Source organism: Brachyhypopomus gauderio, chromosome 12 (genome assembly GCF_052324685.1).
Source record: "Brachyhypopomus gauderio isolate BG-103 chromosome 12, BGAUD_0.2, whole genome shotgun sequence".
Lineage (NCBI taxonomy): Eukaryota > Metazoa > Chordata > Actinopteri > Gymnotiformes > Hypopomidae > Brachyhypopomus > Brachyhypopomus gauderio.
The window spans coordinates 21922321-21942799 of NC_135222.1; the positions used below are offsets into that span (position 1 = coordinate 21922321).

Below are 20479 nucleotides of genomic sequence, written 5' to 3' on the forward strand. Positions count from 1 at the left end.
CTTCTGCAAATGTTTACAGACAGCCTCTGCAGAGCCGTATGTAAATGGAAGAAAAAGGCGGGAGGAGGGCGGGACCTTGGCTGTAGTGCCCCCCCCCCCCCCCCCCACTGTACTGTCTCCTCCCTCATTGGGCTAATTTATTCCTAGGGCGACATTCCAGTCACGCAGGAGGGAGCGCGTACGTCCAGTCCGTAGCGATAACACAGAGCGCCACCCGCTACATACCACGATATCTAGGAGCCCTGCGACTAGTAAACATGTGTTAGCGGTTAGCGCCACAGGCTCCCGCCGCTAGCACTGCGGAGGAAGAGTCGGGGTTATTCTGGAGTGGCTTTTAGCTGCCCTGGGGGCTCAGTGTCAAATTCACACTCCCTGGCTGCCTAATTGCTTTCAGGGATCTTTTTGCGCTGGGTGTTGAAGAGCAAGGTGCCAAAAGCTTCTGAACTTTAACGGGCCATGGCGGAGCTAATAGCATAGAGCCGCGCGGAGGCGACTCACTCCCCAGCCTGAAATCTGAGAGTCAGCTGGTTTTCACAGCACCCACTCTCCGTGAAATGCGGAAGAAAGGAGAAGCTCCTAGCTAATGAGGTAAACACAGCCTGAAAATTTATGCTTACAGGATTTTGGGAGGGAACTCGATGTAATTACTGAGACTCTGAGGGGAGGAGCGGAGCGGTGGGCCTGCCGACGGGGTCGGAGTCAGAGGAGGTGCCCAGACACAGACATGCAAACACACGTTAGGGCGCATGGAGATGCATACACTGATATTATCAGCAACAGAGATGTACGATATCACTGCCATCGGTCTGCGTTGAAGCACAATAGCCTGTTGAGAGAAAAAAAGAGCTTAGCAAAACACTTCTTCCTTTATCTCCCCTCTCTCTCTCCCTCTCTCTCTCTCTCTCTCTCTCTCTATAAGAATCTCTGTTCTCTCTCCTCTCTGGCTTGGGTCTCTCTCTGTGTTGCTGGGAGATCCTGTACGTGCCATAGAGATTTAGTGATTAATCGGTAAGGCAGAGGGGCTGTGGTGGAGAGGGGCTGGGGGATCTCCATGCTTCAGCCCTGTTCTCCAGGGCCTACAGATCAGGCCCCGCACAAATATTGGGATTTGACGGCAGTGGGGCGGTAAGCCCCAAGCAGATGGCAGAGGATGTTCAGTTAAGACGGCGATTGATTCTTGGTTACAGACACCCCCTCGTTAGCTTGAAAGCTCCTTTGAGACAAGAGTCAAGTGGCGGCATCACCTCTGCTGCCAAAACCAAGCCGGGGCAAATAGGACACAGAGAGCCATGTCTGCCCCCCTGCACAGAGCCAGCCAGAGATACAGTACCCACCCTCATCTCCCACCCCCAAATAATGGGGCCCTGGCATAGGGAGGGAATTACCCCTCTCAGAAAGAGAGAGGGGAAGATTCAGCGGTGGGGAAGTTCATCTGTTAAAAGGTGCAGTTGCCTAAGCTTATTTCAGAGCTGCTCACAAGGCCGAAGGAAGCAGACACACTCAGAGAGAAGATGCTAAACTACTAGAGGGAGTTGAGAACGTATTGTAACTTGTTAAAAACACAAACACACACACACATTCAAGCCAACAGGACTAAAATCACATCAAGGACAGAATAAAATGTATTTTATTCCAGAACAAAATTTGTTAATATATTTATTTGTGATTACTAATACATGGTAAGTATACACTGATTTTTGTTTGATGTTTTTATCATGTTTCTGATACCTGCAGCTTGACGAGGCATCTTCCCCTTCACTTACTATTCATCCATATCTAAACTATTTTTAAGCAAAATCGCTAGTGTAAAATTCTCAATTTATCTATGAAGGAAAATTCCGTCCATGTCATATTAACAATTTTCCACAGCTTCACACTATTTCTGGTAGTGAAATTTGTTTTAAGCTATTCTGCAAATCTCAATCAATAACAAATCAGTAATAGCGCAAAGAAAATCTCAGAAGAAAAAGGGAGCGTGTGAAAGGAGGAGGTGTGGAATAACAATAGCGGAGAGAGAGGAGTGTGTGTACCGAGCACACAGAACAGAGTGGGTGATAAGCAGCAATCCAACTAAAAGAGAGCTCAGGCTGTGTGTGTGTGTGTGTGTGTGTGTGTGTGTGTGTGTGCATGCCAGGGGACCCTTTCAGGTCAGAGCTCTGACAGAGCAGGAGTTGCTGTTGCATACCTCACACTACATCGATGGCCTCGGCAGCTGAGAGACCAATCACACACTGCGTCAGCGTGGTAAGACACATATTTCTGCATCTCTGTCTCTGTCTTTCTCTCACACACATATTTCTGCATCTCTCGCTTTCTCTCACACACACATTTTTTAATGACCTAGCAGAGAAGTAATAGGCAGTTTAGGCAGGTGAGACTGCATTATATGATATATATTCTGTATCTTTGATGCTATCTTCTCAGATGCAATTACTAGTAATTCTGCTACTTAAATCGCTACTTAAATTTTTTTTCTTCAAATCAGTTATAGTGTGTCATTAATAAACCCATATAAACACTCTGATTTCAGAAGTCTTAGCAACAATAAAACTGATTTTTTAAGTGTAATGAAATTGGAGTACTTACACAAAATTGAAAAAAGAAAAAAAAAAGAAAAGAAAATAACTGATGTTGTGCATATGTTATTAAGGCCAGAATATCAGGAGCGTAATAAACGAGTGTCTTCTCGATGCCGTGAATGTGGAGACGATTCATGTCCATTTTCCTGCAGGTAATTCAGCTTTTCTTTCTTTCTCCCCTACTCTCTGCATGCTGTCTTATCAAAAGGTGATCTCATCAAGAGGATCTGCTCCTTGAAGTGTCTCTCTCATCTGCTTCTCTTGATTTTACATCTTATTTATTTCTTTATCAATCAGAAAGCGAATCACGACGAGCGTGTGAAGATATTACGAGTGCTTCCCCTTTTTTTGGGGTGTAGGTTTATCTATAATCAATTTTCTTCCTGGAACCCTTTAATTGACACAAATGATAGGCTTCCATACACATCCTTAAAACGGAAAAGCAGGGTGCATTTTCCCCCTTTAGCTTAATGAAATCATCAGCACCATTGGCCACTTTGAGTGAGATAAAACGTTTAAGCTTTTGTGTTCCAATATTACAAAGCAGACACAAAGCCTGATTCTAAAAGCAGAAACTCAAGAAGGGAAATGATGGCCCCCATTATTCTGTACAACATTTGAAGATTATGGAGCAAAGTTACACATTTCAAAAGCAGTAAATGAAACCTCACACTTTCATAGCCACTCTGATATTCCTACAATATCCTTCCCATCGGAGAACACTCCTTCCACCTCGTCTACTGCCATGACACATTAACACACACATTCTGACAGCATAAAATATTCCCTTTTAGATACAGTTCTTGACTGAATAATTCTCTACATAACATAAAAACAAAATAAGGACCATGTTAAATTATAATGGCAATTGATGGCACTCTATTTCAACACAAACATGAAATGCTCTTTAATTTCGAGGCAGTCTGATCTCAGCCTTTAACAGCATCTTTAAAATGTCATTCCGGGGATGTCGTAGTGTGTGTATATTTCTGGTAAAATGTCATTTTGTCAAAGGGAAAAAATGTGTGTATGTTTCAGTGAAAACACAGCAGCAGGGTGTGTGTGAAACAGAGTAGCAGGCTAAAAGGGGGCTGGGTTCGACTCACAGATAAGAGATGGAAATTGCCACTGGAGAAAATTAGGGTTATTCAGCACTCCGATAAGCACCTATTTGCTTTTGGTCATAGTGCCTTCTCACACTTTATAAATCATCATTTAATTACACTGACAAGGGCTGATTGTCAGCCCAGGCTGTAGGTAGAGAGGCTCTGGGCATGGGGAGAGGGAGAGTGCTCGGAGAGACCAGCGCACAAAGAATGAAATTATACGTGTCCTTGGCATTTCAATCATCATCACTAATGCATTAGCGTTCAATTACATTAGACAGTTTCACAAAGCGCAAAAATCTAAAGACAAAAGTAATGCGGGTGGGGGTGGGGGGGGGGGGCTTGAGGGGGGTCTGTGCGGCTCTGGCAAATGGCTGATATTTTGAGCAGATGTCTTGCACTGTGCATTTCCTTCATCACATTTAGAGTACACAACAGGAATTTTAATTAGATAAAAATGTTTATCAGGCTGATTAATTACATACCCTTACTTTTCCTTATTTTTGTATTTTATCCTTTTTATTATTCATTTAGGTACATTCTGTTTAATTTATATATATATATATATATATATATATATATATATATATTCAGTTTCATTTAGATAGATAGATAGATAGATAGATAGATAGATAGATAGATAGATAGATAGATAGATAGATAGATAGATAGATAGATAGATCCTGTATACACTGTAATCAAACTCTTATTAAATGATACTTTGGACACTAATTTAATTACTTCATCTTTGTACTTTATTAAGCAAAAAGCACGCATTAGCACTTGAATTAATTCAGTATTATAGGGCAAATGAAACGATAAATCAGGTATTCAGCATTCACTTCCCAAATCTTGTGAACCTTGTGAAACAGCTGAATGTGAGCTGAGGAATCTCAGCTGTGACTCTTTTCTTACAGGAGATGTTTACTGGTGGCCCTGCCTAATCTGGCCAAGCAGGCTTCACCAGTAAACCATCCGAGTAGAGGACTGTCATCTAAAGACCTTTTCAAACTGATCTATCCAATAGCCGAAAAAAAAAACGTATTCCTGAAAACCCTGGTAATGCTGAGAAAAAGCAAACCAATGTGAACATACCCAGGATGCAGTAGCAGTAGCAACACAAAGGGACTGGGATTAACGTTATTGGACTACAAACCGGCAGAGTCCCAAAGCTTTTTAAAAAAATAACCTTTAGGAGATATTCTTTAACAGACAGACAAAGATACATAATCAACCCTACTTAATTTCTGTCTTTTTATCTTTCCAGTGCCCACCTAAAAATCAAGAGATCAATTCCAATACAATTATTCTAATGAGCAGGTTACACTAAGGGAATTATGTCAGAGGTAATTATAGTGTAGACATAAGTGAAAATATATTCTCTAATATTTCACGTGAGGGAGTCGGTGTAGCAGAAGCATAGGCTGCTTGTGTTGGTAGGATCCCACTGAGCTATATGTTGGATGTTAGCGTAGGCTAGTGTTTTGATGCCATCTATTGGAGTAAATGCTCATCTTATCTTAACAACAGACTGGGACAGAGTCAAACCTCCAGCACAGTAGTGAAGGAATACACAGCACACACTCATATCTAACCACATCAATTAATAATAACACACATTTGGAGCATGATACACAACATTTATATACAATTTGTTTTAACATATTTGTATTTTTATGTAATGAAATCACCCAATATAAGGATAATTAATTTATTACAGACTCTAAAGGAATATAAATGTACATATAATGTTCTTTACATCATCAGCTAATTTTAAATAGAGAATATTTTTTAAACCTGATGCTATCATCAAAGATTTTCATTCCATTAGTATACATTTAGAATTAATGTATAAAATCAAAATGTATCTACTGTATATATTGCTCCACAGATAATTAATCTAATTGAATTGTTGTGCTGGCATATCTAACATCAAACTAAACCTAAAACATTAATGCATAAAGACTTTAAATTCTATAGTTATTTTCAATAAAACAAAAAAAAATCCCTTTGGCCTAAACTTTCAATGTATCACCAGATCTATAACAACACTTTAAAATCAGAGCACATTTACAGCTTTGCTTTAAAAAAGCAGCCGGTGACTGCCATGTAAGGGGCCAGCAGTCTCTTCACAACTAAGACTAAATACTCACTATCTGATGGTTCTCTTATTTTATCTTTACTGTAGGGGGCACTGCCTCCGTACAAATATGTAGCAAAGAAATTAAGTCCTCATTAAATTGATTCAGATAGGAAACACAGACTCTAGGTTCAACATTTATACAACTGTGTGACGTCTCAAGCAACATATATCATTACACATCATTTAGTCTCAACATTTTGAGACTGCTAGGTTCCGTGAGACAACATTACAAGTAATGTGACCACAAAAGAAAGCCTGTTGCTCAAGCTGTGTTTATTAAGGTGATGACTGTTCTTCTCTCCATTCAAGTGTTTGTGATCGTTGCGGATTGGATCGCGTCCAGTGCCGCAGAGACGTGAACGCGGGGCCTCGTGTCAAATTGTGCTCATTCCTTAAAAGCAAGACAGCTATCCTTCCGAGGTGCTGCACCCCAGTGCAAAATAGCCTTGAAATAACAACGTGGCTCCAAAGGAGGACGTGCTATCGAGGGCGGTGAGGCCGCCCACCCTGCCTCTCCTCGCCCCCCTTCACACTTCCCGCACGTCCGGGCCGGGACCAAGGCCAACCGGGCCAACGGCTTCATTTGAAAATGGACTGGCGGATGATTGGGGCAGTCACTCAGAGGCTTGTGGGCCGCTCGCATCGATCTCCCCGCTAGATGGGAGGGTCTGGCCTCAATCAGAGAGCCTTTCTTTTCAGTCGCACGCAGATAAAGGCTTGATATTAATTGGCGTAGAAAAAAACAGCCAGTTGTAGAAATGGAGGCCACTGGCAGTGACTTGAAATGGCCCAGAGAGCTGTGTAAGCTGACAGACCGCAAATTACCTCCACAGAGAAAACTGGAGGCAATCTGAGTGACTGCGTCGTTTTTCGGTTAGTCTATGATGCATCACAGTAGTGCTCTATAAAATAACCTGCTGATCTATAGACAATAAAGAGGACATTTTGCAATACCTTTTTCATGTCTTGAACTTAAATGCAAAAGTATGCCATGGCATTACCAGCTAATGGAAATAATGTGTACTGTTGATTTTACCGCAGCCGGCTACATTTCTAGGCTACAAACTTTAAACATAAATTAAAGTGAACCAACACGGACCCTTTGATTTATCTTTAAAAACGCTTCCTGGCCATCTTTGAGTGAAATAGCCACATTTCAGTTCCAACAGCCTCAAAAAGGTTTCGTTCAATCGATACAGACCAAAAGTGAGTGGGCCAGCCAAACGTGAAGGCCTCAATATTGAGACACGTGGCTCTGGCTGGCTGATATCCGCCAGACGCCGCCGTCATTGTGCTGCTGTCAGCTGCCGTCCAGATTTATGACACACAATTACCACGTCTGCTGCTGCCACCTCATAATCAGAGCTATTATTTAACGATTGTTGCGATAAATTGACTTCTGCTGCTGTTTATCAGCTCCTGGGCCTGTTCACTGACGTGCTGTCGGCTCTCAGTGGGACTCCTGGTAATGGTCAGAAACCGCAACCTCTGGAGGAAAATAAATCTTCCAAACATTACAAGAAAAAGCAAAAGCCCCCCAATTATCTCTGGCTGACGCTTTCCTGTTTTAGATTGTCACTTGCATTCTCCAGCGTTCACTCCACCGCATCAAACGTGCATGCAAGGACAGACGCTAATCACTGTTTTACATTCAAATACCATCCAGGGCATGCAAAGTACATTCTCTCGCATCTATTATGTGATTATTTGTACGTTAGCCTCTGGAACAGCACAGCTGGGGAATGCTCTGAGAACAGGAATGCGGATGTGTAATAGCGGCATTGGTGGCATTTTAAAGTGTATAGTGGCATTTTAAAGGGGACCGTTCACTTCATCATCTTAGAGGAGGACTCACCTTAAAGGTGACAACATTCCCTCTGAAACTAAAAGCCTGTGTTTAAAAACCATATATATACACAGCACATGTAATGTAAGGTTATCATTGTCATGTATTTTTCTGATTATAATTAATAAAACACAGTCATTTTCAGTTATGCTATAAAAGTTTTGACTGGTTATTTGTGTACGACCCTGGTGACAACTATGGAGTCTGAATAACTATGTTGCTGGTTGAAAAACCAGAGGAAAAGTTTTCCATCTCAAAAGGGAGAGAACTGTGGTATTTCAAATGTGAGGCACTTTAAATGTAGAGCATTTAAGTACATATACCATATATTCAATGCAAAATAAAACAATTTTATAAAATCTTTTATGTAGCTTTAGAGTAAGACATGGAAATTAACAAAGCAGATATTTAATTTTGGAGTCTCAATTATGTCACCTTCAAAACACTCAAATCTTTGCTTTAATATTCTCTCCTGAAAGTCTAGCATAAGGCTATACCCTTCTTTTGCCTAGCACAATGCTAAACAGACAAACAGACAAGTAAACAGATGAAGAACAACAACAAAAAGCATTTTGAAACAAAGGGGTCTTTATACCAAATAATCATCCTGACCCGGGCAGTCCCTGAGAGGCGGTTCAGAAGAGAACAGCTGGCAGCCCAGGAACTCAGCACAGGGTGCCTGCCGTTCTGTCTGTAATTTTGGGTGTCACCACGCCATTTTGTCTCTGCAGAGTCACTGAAAATCCTGTTTAGTACGTCACTAATGAAACAGCACAGGAGCTGGAGAAATCAAACCTTGTTTTGGAGCGAAGAGCATAGCTGGCCTGCTCTGGCTAACTGGGGCTGCTGGCCTGCTCCAGGCCTGACCTGCTCCGGGTATTAGTCCCTTTAAAAAGCTTCCTCAGGCCACCACTTGCTCACTGAGCTGCCTGCTATCTCCCCTAGACCGCATGGTGCCAGGAACCTGCTCATCTTAGTCTTAAGTACACTATCAGGCTAACCTGAAGTCCAGTGCAAAACCTAGATTGAAGACTTATTTCTGCAGTTGCTCATGGACATCTATTAGTATCACTCCTAAACCCTTCATTTACATTTCAAGATTAAGACGGGGCAGACTCCAGGAACATCCTTGGCCCTACAAATTACAGCTTTCCAGGTGAAAGGTAGTTGCTGACTTAAACATAGGGTTAGGATCCTCTTTGCTGGGATTTGTCTATAAATCTTTTTAAATTCTGGTTTTAATAGAGGTAGGTGCTTAAGACAGCACCACGCTGCAACTCTCTGGGAGACAAAGTAGGCTGAGATTAAGGCCTACATTAACCATTCCCTTACTTAACCCTAATAGCTCAGATACCTCTGGCTGGCCCTGCAAATCACTACGAATAATTTTAGTGCACTTTGGGTGGATGGTTACAAATGTCAATCAATTGTCCTACCAGCGATGAATAGTTTACTCACAGTGTGGCAACAGATAGGCTAGCTACTATATTTATAGCAATTTTCAAGTATTGCTTTTTCTGATGCACTTAATTTGTTTTTACCCAATCTATGTAGCCTACAACCAAACACAGATTCTTACTTACTCCACATCTGAAGCAGCTGAATCAATAAAAACGTTTTAGTTTACACAGTGGATTTCTAATCCTGACGTACCTTTACACAAAGTACCGATGGACAACACATTCCACAAACATTTTTACAAAAGAGAGAGAAAAAAAAATCACTTGATATAAACCACCATACTGGCTAACCCATTAGCACCGACACACCCAGCTTCATTAAAATCCCCTAATTATTTTAGCATATTTGTGCCCCCACCCCAGCACTTCTAAGCAGCATCCGTGCAGGAGGTGCGTGAGTGTCAGCACGGGGTCAGGTGGCTAAGCGAGGCTGAGGCTGAGTGGAGAGGTAATGAGTGGGGCTAGGCTAGTCGCGTGGAAGGAGACTATCATCAGTGCCTGACAGGACTCGGCTCAATGGGCTCTAATTGGCGGTCATTGCCACCCTCCCACTCCAAATCCTCCCCTCACTTTAACACCCCATTAAGTTGCCCACACCGAGCACCCTCAGGGGGACTCCTCACAGGCAGCATAATTGAAACAGATTTACCCATAACCCTCAGCTGGGGCTATAAAATGGTCAATGGATGACACGCAATGAAATGGTGAACATGAGCACAGTGATGATTTATTAGCTTTTTATTGCTGATTAAAGATGGATTATTGTAATTATATATATATATATATATATATATATATATATATATATATATATATATATATATATATATATATATATATGCGCGTGTGTGTGAACTTAAAAATCTTGTCTGGGGGCTTAAAGAATATAAGAAACTCATTTATTATATTAAAGAATAATTAAAAGTACTAACATTACATATTTGAATTTGGGGAAAAAATAATGAATTATTCAGCTTCTAAGCATGAGAAAGCCAGCATGCATCAATAGGTGCTTTGCAAATGTGTAAGCAAACTATAACTATGCATAATGCCTGCATATCAGGTGCACATAAGTGCCCCCCAGGCACACACATAACTGAACACCACTAAAAGAAGTAACAGGCAGAGTTGCCTGACAGGCTGCTGGTCCCAGGGGCTTCTGTAGACTCTTGCAGGTGCTGGGTGGCAGTAGAGAGCAGCCTGATTAACTATTCTATTCATCCACAATGAATTGAATGAAGTTTTATTTGTTCCAGTGCAAATTTTGACCTTTCAATAAACCAAGTGAGAAATCAACTCATTTTAATATATTCTGTTTGTCAATTGTTAGTGGAGTCCAGAGTGTGAAACTTATTTATTAGACTTGAATGAAAGCTCAAATAAAAGAAAACTTTGGCAGAAAGGAAGTGGATCTCATAAAAGGTAAGTGATGCATACACTGCATCAAAAAGAGATTGTGCATATGCATTATGTATTGTTCGTCTGCAAAGAAGTGAAACTCAACAGGTCCTCACTCTTTATGAAAGACATGCTGTCAATCCTCAGCTCATAAACAGCACCTGTTCATGACACCTACACTAACTGTGACGATTATTTAGAACATTAGGAAGATTTCTACATGACACCTGTCAAAATATCACCTTACCTGATGAACAGATAATAAAGATGTAATGAAAGCTTTCATGTTATTTCTACCTGCGCAAGTACAATAGTGTCAACATTCCGTCTATTTAAATAACAAACAGCTGATATTGCTCACTCATTTGGTAACTTTGTACATTAAATTAGCCTGTCAAATAAATTCTCAGCACTCTACATTAGACCACGGAGCAGCTAATATGTTTTCTAAAGTCACAGTAAACAAAAACAGTCAAACAGCTCTTTCCTTTACATGTGGGCATATATTCACAATTAGCCTTTGCTAACTGCACCTAAATCATCAACCTGTTAAGCAGTAACTTCCTGTTGTGTCGTAAACAAGCCCTTAGGTCTGAAGCCGAAGGATGTTAAACTCCTTCAGCCCAAAGGTTAAAGACCTTCCACAGCCAAGATCATCTCCATACCAGCCCGGTGCCCTTCCAGAAAACAGCTCAGCAAAAAAAGAACACGAAAGGGAAGGAGAAGCAGAGGGGAAAACGCAGCACACCGAGAGCACAGAATCATTTACATAGCAGCTCCCAGCAGCGCCCGACACAGAACTCCCAAGAGGAAACCCACAGGCACTCACCTTTCAGGAGAAGTCCACTTCCACTGCGAAGGAGTGCAGCAAGCAAAACACAAAAGATATTTCTCGCTTCTTTCCCTCTTTCTTCCTCGCCCCTTCTCTCCCCCTCTCCCCCTCTCTTCCTCTCTCTCTCCTCCCTTGTCTGATCTCCATTAGCAGTGAGCTGTTGAACTCCTGTCAGAATCCCATATGTTCCACCACACCTCCATCTTCATCCATCCCCAGGCAGGGAGCCGGGATGCGGGGAGAGAGCAGGGCAGCCTGCTTCAGCGCCTCACCCCCCAGAACGTGCAGCGTGGAAGCCTGACTCGGATCTCCTCACAAAACAAACAGACACAGCAGTGTAACCCTGAGTCAGGCCTGTCTTTGAAATGCTTTCTACCCCACAACACAGACGGCTTTCATTATCTTCGCAGTCGCAGCAAGGCCTAGCTTTAAAAGCTACTGATTTCTTTTTTCCTTTAGCCTCCCACACAAAGGAAGGGCATTTTGTAAATTACTTGCTCGTTTCAAGACCAACAAAAGGTACTTTCATTGAAACTCCCCCCTCCATTTGATTTTGCTCAAATTTGATTACAAGGATTGAAAAAGGAAAAAGAAAGAGCAGGAAATAAAAAAAAAGAAAAACAGATGGCGTCCTCATTCAGCGCCCTGAATGGCTTTATCTGGGAGCCTTTTAAACTGTGGCAATCCACAAGCATTTCAGCCGGCTACAGAGGAAAGAAAAAAAATACTTGACAAAAATTATCGGTTTGCCAATTCTCATACAACTGCCACGAAAGAACGGAAAGAAAAGGCTTTTCTCTCTGTCTCTCTCACTCTCTCTCTCTGTCTCCCCCTCTCCCTTTTCTTCACAGTATCGCCTGCCTGGATCAAAATAATGGAGATTAGGTATTTCATTAGAAATTATAGCTGGATATGGTGTAGGCTGTCATATTAATAGCAACCTGCCCGCGTCCCTTCACCATGTGCTATTCACCTAGACAAAAGCCTGAGGGGGAGCATATATTGAACCTCTGATTCGGGCCTGATCAATTTTCCATCATCAAGACATGAGGGTGATTTAACAAAGAAATTCGCACATGACTGGCCTGTGGAGCAAACCCCCCCCCCCTTCAAGCAACACTGTTCTAACTAAACTCAACGCATATTTTCCGGGACAAAAAAGATGCATTCTTTCAGGAGAGAAAGCGGAGAGACATGGGCTATAATTCCCTTTCTATGGCCCAATGGGCATTTCGGCGTGTTCTTGTTTTCAGCTGTAGATAATTACAGGCTGCAGCAGACAAAAAAAAGTGGGAGTGGAACAAACAGGGAAGGCAGTGCACCATTATTCCTCCGCTCATGGTGAAATGGTGCCTGGAGCATGAATGTGCTGCAGGCTGCAGGTTCTGATTTCTAAAGGGTTCAGTTATCAGGGTAACTATTGCCAAAACCACTGCCGGGGACTTGGGATCATTTTCAACTGCTTTGGTGCCAAACCAGTGCATACCCAGCTGCAATGTAAGATGGAGAGACATTTACGCGTGAGACTAGGACTGGAGGAGCTAAGCTACTTAAAACCACCACGACTGTCAGCCTCAGATTATTTATTTAGTTACGTAATCTAGACTACAACATGCTTGGAACCGAATGCAGTCATCCTGCAGATAAAGGAGCTTCTTGTTTGGACGTGGTGCACAGGACAATTTGAGCACGTGCATAACGTCAAAGAAGAACGTTCACTAACAAAGTTAGCAGGCACTCACTGAGAACCCACTGCCCACTGTGAAGAGACCCAGAGAGACCCTGCTGAATGACAGCTTGATTCAATGGGGCCACCTGAGAGAGGCTCATTACAGCCCAGTGGCAGAGGAAAAACACTGAAGACAGCAGATGCAGCAAATTTTATTTAATGTCTATAATCACAGGTCTTTGCCATAGCAGCTATTTGTTGTGCTATTTATAAACTGAATGGGTAAAGGTCAAACAGCTTTGAATGGAGTCCATACTTGGGTTCAAGAAAAGGAGTGATGTGTCATTTTAGCTATAGAACTACAGCACTATGGTACAATGTTTATGAAAAAATATATATGTTTACAGCAATTTGCCTGTTTACACTGTCAATTCAAGTTGTCTTTATTAAGTGCCCTGAACTTTCAGTTATCAATAATCTGTAACTACAGGTATGAGTAACTTAGCTAAGTGTAACATTGCATTAAAAAGTTCAAAGAGAATGCCCAACAAACTGCCTTAACACAAAGCCAGACAAAGCTTTGACTGTGGACATTTGCCCCGTATTTAGTCCCAAAGGCTGAAAACAAAAGGCTTATTTTCTAAGATGGTAAGCACAGTTACAACAGATTCAATAACAGTTTTGATTACTAAATAAAATGTATTCACCAAAGTAGATAACACCGTATGATAAGATAATTACAACATGACATGAGCAAAGATTTCCCACACACACAAGCATGGAGAAACTTACCTCTCAACATAACAGTCATGAAACACAGTGACGAGACACATTCTCAGTACAGAGAGAACCCTTTGAGTGAAACACCCATCACCTCATGTGGAAAGCTGTCAAACATCATTTAGAAAAACTGCAATACAAATTATTAAAAACAACTTTTCCCACACCATGTATGTTTATCAAACACTGTTCAGGAAACCACAGGGAATTATTTTCCTCCAAGAATAAAAAGGTGGCATATTTAGAACAGACATAAACTAAAGATAAAATGTCTCTAAATATTCCTATATTTTTCTGGTTCCAATATGTTCACTTCATCTGAGTATTTGATAAAGGGATTACTGAGCTGCATTATGCCGCCCAAGACAAATCTGGATGTGGAGGTGCCAATTTGATTAAATAATTCCTGTTTCCTTTTTGCAAGCCTTGCAGTCTTATTTCCGAAACCAAAATTCAGCATAATGTCAGATTTAAATGTGGTGCAGGGGAGGGAGAGCCAGTGTGTAACCCACTCCTTCTCTCGTCACTCTAGACTCTGCACATGGCTAAACGCATTAGGATTTTTTTTTAAGCTGCAACTTCGAAAGCAGATGTAGACAGCAGTGTGTATAGGACATTTACAGCAGCTGTATTCTTTCTAATCATGCCTTTGGAGAAAACTCATCACTTCCTGAATTTGTGATTAATGAGGGAAGCTGCAAAAGCAAATTACAGTAAGATTCTATTGCTGGGTCCTCCATGTGTGAATCACTGTGTAACGTCAGCTAAAATTCTTGAAGTGGGGGAGACACAGGAGACTTTGGTCTAAAGAGGTAAACACAGATTTTATGCATCTGATGACACCGAAGCAAACTCAGAATGTTGTTGTTACATGAATTGCACTTCTGTTCCAAGCTGCTCTGTTTAAAACCTTTGCATGTTGTGCACTAAAATGCAGCACAGATGCATTTCACATTTGTGGCATAGACTTTTCTAAAACAAACATGATTTACACAATAAAGACATCTTCAGAATTTATAATTATTAAAAAATGTGAACACTAACAGCCTATTCCATGTCTTCACTAAAACGATCTACACTAGAGCTAACCTTTCAGTAATTAGAGTGCCAAGCAAGGCATAAAGTGATGCAAAAGTACAAGAAAAATACATGCAGTGGATATTTGCAGTGGATATTTCACTCTCTTAAAACTGTTCTACTAAATTCAAAACACATGCAATATTTGTTGTGATCAAAACAGATTTACTTAATTGTCTTCAAAACCCTTTAACTTCCTGATACATACGAAATAATCACGCAGGTGTGAGAGAGAGCATCCTTAAAGGTCACTGAACCAGCTCAATACCACGCTACTGAAAACTTTCAAGTGGTCATACTCGCTCACTGTATAATAAGAGAACATATTATGTGTAGATGCTGTGCAAGGAATGTGATCATAATCATGTTTAAAATTCAGGTTCTGCTATGGAACTTTTGTATGTTTTGCAAAAATAAAAACTAAACAATAATGCATGTGAGAGACTGAATTTAGATCATATCAATCTTGTCATTGTGACAAGAACGTATTTCATAACTTAACAATAATACTGTCACCAACCACATCTGAATAATAAGCTATAACACTACATAATAATCTTATTCCACCACTACATGTAAACCCCACACCAACATTCAGCATCAGAAGTTAAGGTAAAAGAATGCACATCCTCAAAGAGTAATGTCAAAAAGTAATAGATGAAGTATAACGATGGGTCAAAAATCCTTAAAAATAAGAACCTATTCAACTTCTCATGCTGCAGCTAAATCCTCATAATGAAAATAAACATGTCTGTCTCTCAAGTGTCCCATTGTCATGCATAATTATCAAAGTCAGCATCATAAACAAACACAGAACTTTTCATTCCAGTGCTGTATTTATGCATATCCCTAAAGACATAACATTTGATATTAAAAACAAATAATTACCCAATCCCAACAAAAAAACATCCTGAAATACCTTTAGATGCCCAGAGGAAAGCTGTGACCAGAGAGATGGTGTGATATAGTTCTTCCTCGCATTCTTAGGCTGTTTCCTCTCTCTGCGGCAGAAAGCAAATGCTTAGAGACTCGGTGGCATATTTAATTAGAAGCAAGCTGTTTGCACTATCAGTGTGAGGATCTACCTCTCCAATCTCTCGTGAGTCAATCTTCCCCATCTCTGATTTTCTTTTATATTTATGCTGGAATATTTAATTGTAGACAAAAGGTTACTCTGGCTGCATTCACCGCACAGAGGCAGAATAATCTGCTTTAAAAGGCTTGACATTTCAGGCTTTTCAAAAAGGCTGAAAAAATTATATCCCTGCTTTTGTTAATCAATGAAGTAGAACTCTCCTGAACAAAAGAATTAAATTGCTTGGTTGGTTTAATAAAACCAACAGAAATAGCTGCTTCCTCTGGGCTTTTTGTGTGGAGTCACACCACATGCACCCAGCACTGTAATTCCATATGATTTAGGGAAAAAACTCTAATTTCTGCACACAGTTGGCTTTTTAAAATCCTTTTGAAACTCCAGCCAGCCTGCCTGGTTTGCAGAGGACAGATTTATCATTAAAACCTGACTTTCACTGACTGCAGCCAGTCCACTACAATTTACAATTTCTATACTGTTCTTGTCTGCGCAATAAAAGAAACATTGTAATTATGCAAATGAAAGGGGCAATAATTAGGACAGTCATTGGTTCACTACAGTGAGAACGACTCCAGGGGGACGAGCCCTGTGCTCTCCCAACTGGTTACTAATCAATGTAGTGCTAAAGTTTCTTTTGTGGGTTTGGACTGGCTTTTATTGGTTTATGTATTACCTTCTTGTCTCTTTGGGTTGTCTTGCAGATGGAATCAATATGTCCTATAAATATATATTATATATAGTATATAGTGCTACTTGAAAGTTTTAGAACCACCCAGACATGGTCATTGTTTTCTTTAAAATAATAATAATAATAATCTTGTGAAATGAATATGCAAATCTCTATTTGTAAAGTAGAGCATGCAAATAAAGGTGACACAGGAAAAAAATAATATTTTCATTATTTTTTAAACAAAGTAATTTCTCTCTCAATAAAATGAAAATTTGCCAAGTGCAAAAGTATGTGAAGTCTTTTAGTTAGAAGCTTGTGGCAGCTGCTTTTGCAGCCATTACTTCAACCAAATGTCTTCTTATACCACAAATCAGTGTCACACATCTGCTGTTTGTGATTTTTGCCCACTCCCCCTTGTAGGACCAGTTGAGAGAGGCTGGATATACATCTGGCATGTACTGCCCATGGGATTGAGGGTTGGACTTTGACTGGCCATTCCAGAGTGTACATCTTCCTCTTAAGCCATTAAGTTTTGCTGGAATGTGTTGGTTGTTGTTTTGTTGCACAATCCATTTACATCCCAGCCTCAAGTCCCTGACTGATAAGAAGGTTCTGGAGATTCTGGTCAAGAATGTGTTGATAGGTCTGGAAATTGATGGTTCCTTGGATAATCTGGAGTAGTCAAGGTCCAGAGGAGGTTCTTCTCTTTAACTGTAGTGCTGACTTTTCTCCAAACATGGTGCCTGTGATTGTGGTCAAATAATTCAATTTCGTGCCTATCTGTAGAGAATGGACTTCCAGAAAGCCTCTGGTTTGTCCAAATGGTATCTGGCAAAGTTTAAATGGGTAACATAATTCTTTCTGGAGAGCAGAGGCTTCCTTCTAGCAACTCTCCCCTGAATGCCATGTCTATTGATTTTTCACCTGATTGTAGTCCCATGTACATTTATCCCAGAAGCTGCCAGAGAGGTGTGTAACATTCTGGAGGTGATGTGTGAGTTGGCCATTACCTGAATAATAATCTTTCTGGTGCTTCTTGGTTTCACGTTTTGATGGCCATTCGCTTCTCACAGAGTTGCAGTGATGCTAAGTGACCTCCATTTGTAAATGATTTGTCTTACAGTGGACGGATGGAGCTGGAATCTTTTGGAGATGGTCTTGTATCTTCCCCCAGTCTGATGGACTCCTACTGTCTTCAGATGTCTCCTTTCCTTTCTGTATTGTTGATCTGTGTCCTTTACACTGTGGTTTGGTTGGTTTCCTCTGCCTTTTAATCAGTGTGGCTCAAAGCCCAAGGCTTCCCAAGGATGTCTCACTTGATTGGTCTGCTTAATTGAGCACTTGTATGTGTTTCATGAGTCTTTCACCTAATTGACCATACCAATGCAGCTGTGGTTCATTTACTTTTGCACACTCTGATTCCATGTTTCATGTAGCCTGCTGGCAACTCGCACATTTCCCCCAAAACAAGTAAATGGAATTGATAAAAATAAACATATTCATATACAAAAACAGGTCATGATAACATAAGAAAATGTTGGTAAAACAACTGAAAAATCTAAACTAATCAAGGACTTCACAAACTTTCAAGCAACACTGTATATGTGTGTGTTGCAAAGTGCTTCTGAAGTTTAAGTAGTGAAACTAAAAACAGGTTGTAGGGGAACCTACCTGGAAGACTGAAAATAGATGTTTAAAACATAATATTCATCCTATGGCATTATAGTGTCCCAAGAGTATAGATGAGAGATAAATATTTTTATGCAAACATGTTTATATATATATATATATATATATATATATATATATATATATATATATATATATATATATATATATATAATTATGGTTGAATTATGGTTGCTACACAGAAAACCACCAATACCAGAGTGCTGGTAACCCAAAGACGGTTTAAGGAAGCTTGTGACTTCTATTTTTATGTGATCTACCCAGATGCAATAAGCCGGTTAAGAATAGCATGCTTAATCGTTGTCAGAGATTCAGAGATAACCAATGTATCAGAGATATACAGGTATTCAGAATTATCGTTGATTCAGTGACTGCTGTGAGAACCAGTCTCAAAAAGACAGAAGACAGATAAGTCTTTTGGTAAATAGCTATATTACTACCAAGCCAAATACCCTATATGCATTGAGGAAATATACATACTTTCACAAAATTTAAGCAGCCATTTTATAAAACAAAAAATATTTGTGTTTTGCAACGGTTCGTTCCGCTTTCCGGCAGCATGGTGGCACAAAGTTCAAAAGTCACCAAAACATGAACACGAGATTTGCAGTGACATCAATGTGACTTGTAAGTGAAGATATGTTTAAGGACGAAAGGAGCAAAACATCGTAGCAGGAAAAATGGTACGCACGTTTTATCACCAACAACTCTTAATTCAACTTTTAAGCTAGCTATGCGATTGGCTTGTTTAACTCTCTGGCAGCTAGCTAGTAGTTAAAGGGTAATTCGTGTTAGCAGCTTAGCTTAGCATAGCTAACTTCCATTATAGACAGTATAAACATTATAGGCCATTTGGGCGGTTATTAAATAACGTGCATGATTTCATGTCTGGTGTTACGTCCCCATGATGATGTGATCCAGAGAGCTGTTATATATTATTTATTATTATTGGTCGTACCATTTATTTAACAAATAGTCTAACGTAACTGTAGGCTGAGGAGGGAGTTTCCTCTTATTGTTTAATCTTAAAATAACATTAATAACCACATGGAGAACCGTAGGACCACAAGGTAGCAGCTAAACTACTAATACACCAAAAATCCAGACAATATGTGGTCAACTGACCTTCATATGAGGGACAAGATATTGTACCTGTTGGGAATGAAAGGGGTGCAGGAAACACTAGACAACCAATAAAAGAAACGAGCTCAAATGTCTTAGAATGGCGAGAGGAACTTTTCTGGTGTGTTTATGGTAATTGCTCCTTCCTCTCTTATTTAATGTGAAGTGTAATCAAGGTTCATTGTTGACATGTTTGTTTTACCTCCAGGCCAGCACCATGGTGGCCGTGGGACTCACACTGGCCGCAGCAGGATTCGCAGGTTTGTAATTATGAACACTGATGCTGAACTTGAAGCCGCTGCTCAGTTGTAATACAAGGACATGAAGGTGTTGTCACCTTACACAGGTCGCTATGCGGTGCAAGCCATGAAGCAAATGGAGCCTCAAGTGAAACAAGCTCTCCGGGCTTTTCCCAAATCTGTAAACCAGTCCATTCTTGCAGAGATATAAACTAGCATTACGTAAACTTGTGGGTACAAGGCTGAGCGACTCGCTTCTATTTCAGACTTTTGGAAGTGGCTATTACAGAGGAGGATTTGAACCCAAGATGACCAAGAGAGAAGCTTCTCTTGTTCTCGGAGTCAGGTACGTTTGCAGTAGTGTTAACAGGTCTGTGTACCTTTTGCCCTCCCGATGTATACAATTTGGGTTTTTTTTTTTTCCCCCCACTAGTCCCACTGCCAATAAAAACAAGATTAGAGAGGCACACAGAAAACTTATGATTTTAAATCACCCTGATCGAGGTAAGAATTTTATCTTTTTGGACAGTCTTTTTAAAATGTACTCACTGGAAATTGAGGAATGTTGCTTCTTGTCCATTATGCAGGTGGATCTCCATATCTTGCTGCAAAAATCAATGAAGCTAAAGATTTACTTGATGGACAAGCTAAGAAATAGTTTTATTACACAGTGAGATTGGACTGATGCACTTGAATTCTTGTGTAAACATTAAAATCTTGTCATACATTTAATTTGCATTCTTTTTAAAGCACTGGTATTACCTGGAACTTACAAT

At 40.4% G+C, this 20479-nt stretch overlaps 1 protein-coding gene and 2 long non-coding RNA genes across 4 annotated transcripts in view; 2 read left to right on the forward strand and 1 right to left on the reverse strand.

Moving 5' to 3' along the window:
- Positions 1 to 15955, reverse strand: part of LOC143528223 (uncharacterized) — a 90202-nt gene extending 74247 nt beyond the window's left edge. Inside the window, exon 1 of one of the 2 annotated variants that reach the window (XR_013134406.1) lies at positions 15810 to 15955. This is a non-coding gene — a long non-coding RNA (uncharacterized LOC143528223). Of the gene's footprint in view, positions 1 to 11361; positions 11836 to 15809 lie in introns of those variants that run through there. The other variant, XR_013134405.1, reaches the window with a different exon arrangement.
- LOC143528221 (uncharacterized) lies at positions 182 to 7818 on the forward strand. Its single transcript, XR_013134402.1, has 4 exons — positions 182 to 588; positions 2135 to 2244; positions 2651 to 2731; positions 6138 to 7818. It is a non-coding gene; the product is annotated as an uncharacterized LOC143528221 (long non-coding RNA).
- Positions 15956 to 18886: 2931 nt separating the features above from the next.
- On the forward strand, positions 18887 to 20430 carry dnajc19 (DnaJ (Hsp40) homolog, subfamily C, member 19). The gene is made up of 6 exons (XM_077023839.1): positions 18887 to 19025; positions 19673 to 19724; positions 19811 to 19884; positions 19970 to 20049; positions 20137 to 20207; positions 20291 to 20430. Exons 1-6 carry the CDS (start codon positions 19023 to 19025, stop codon positions 20359 to 20361), a joined length of 351 nt encoding a protein of 116 aa, XP_076879954.1. The 5' UTR covers positions 18887 to 19022; the 3' UTR covers positions 20362 to 20430.
- Positions 20431 to 20479: the final 49 nt, after the last annotated feature.

What these genes read in the sequence shown, in the direction of transcription:
- dnajc19 (XM_077023839.1), top strand. An exon ending in TCCGGGCTTTTCCCAAATCT is followed by an intron (nt 19,885 to 19,969) that starts GTAAACCAGTCC and finishes CTTCTATTTCAG; the next exon opens with ACTTTTGGAAGTGGCTATTA. An exon ending in TCTCTTGTTCTCGGAGTCAG is followed by an intron (nt 20,050 to 20,136) that starts GTACGTTTGCAG and finishes TCCCCCCACTAG; the next exon opens with TCCCACTGCCAATAAAAACA.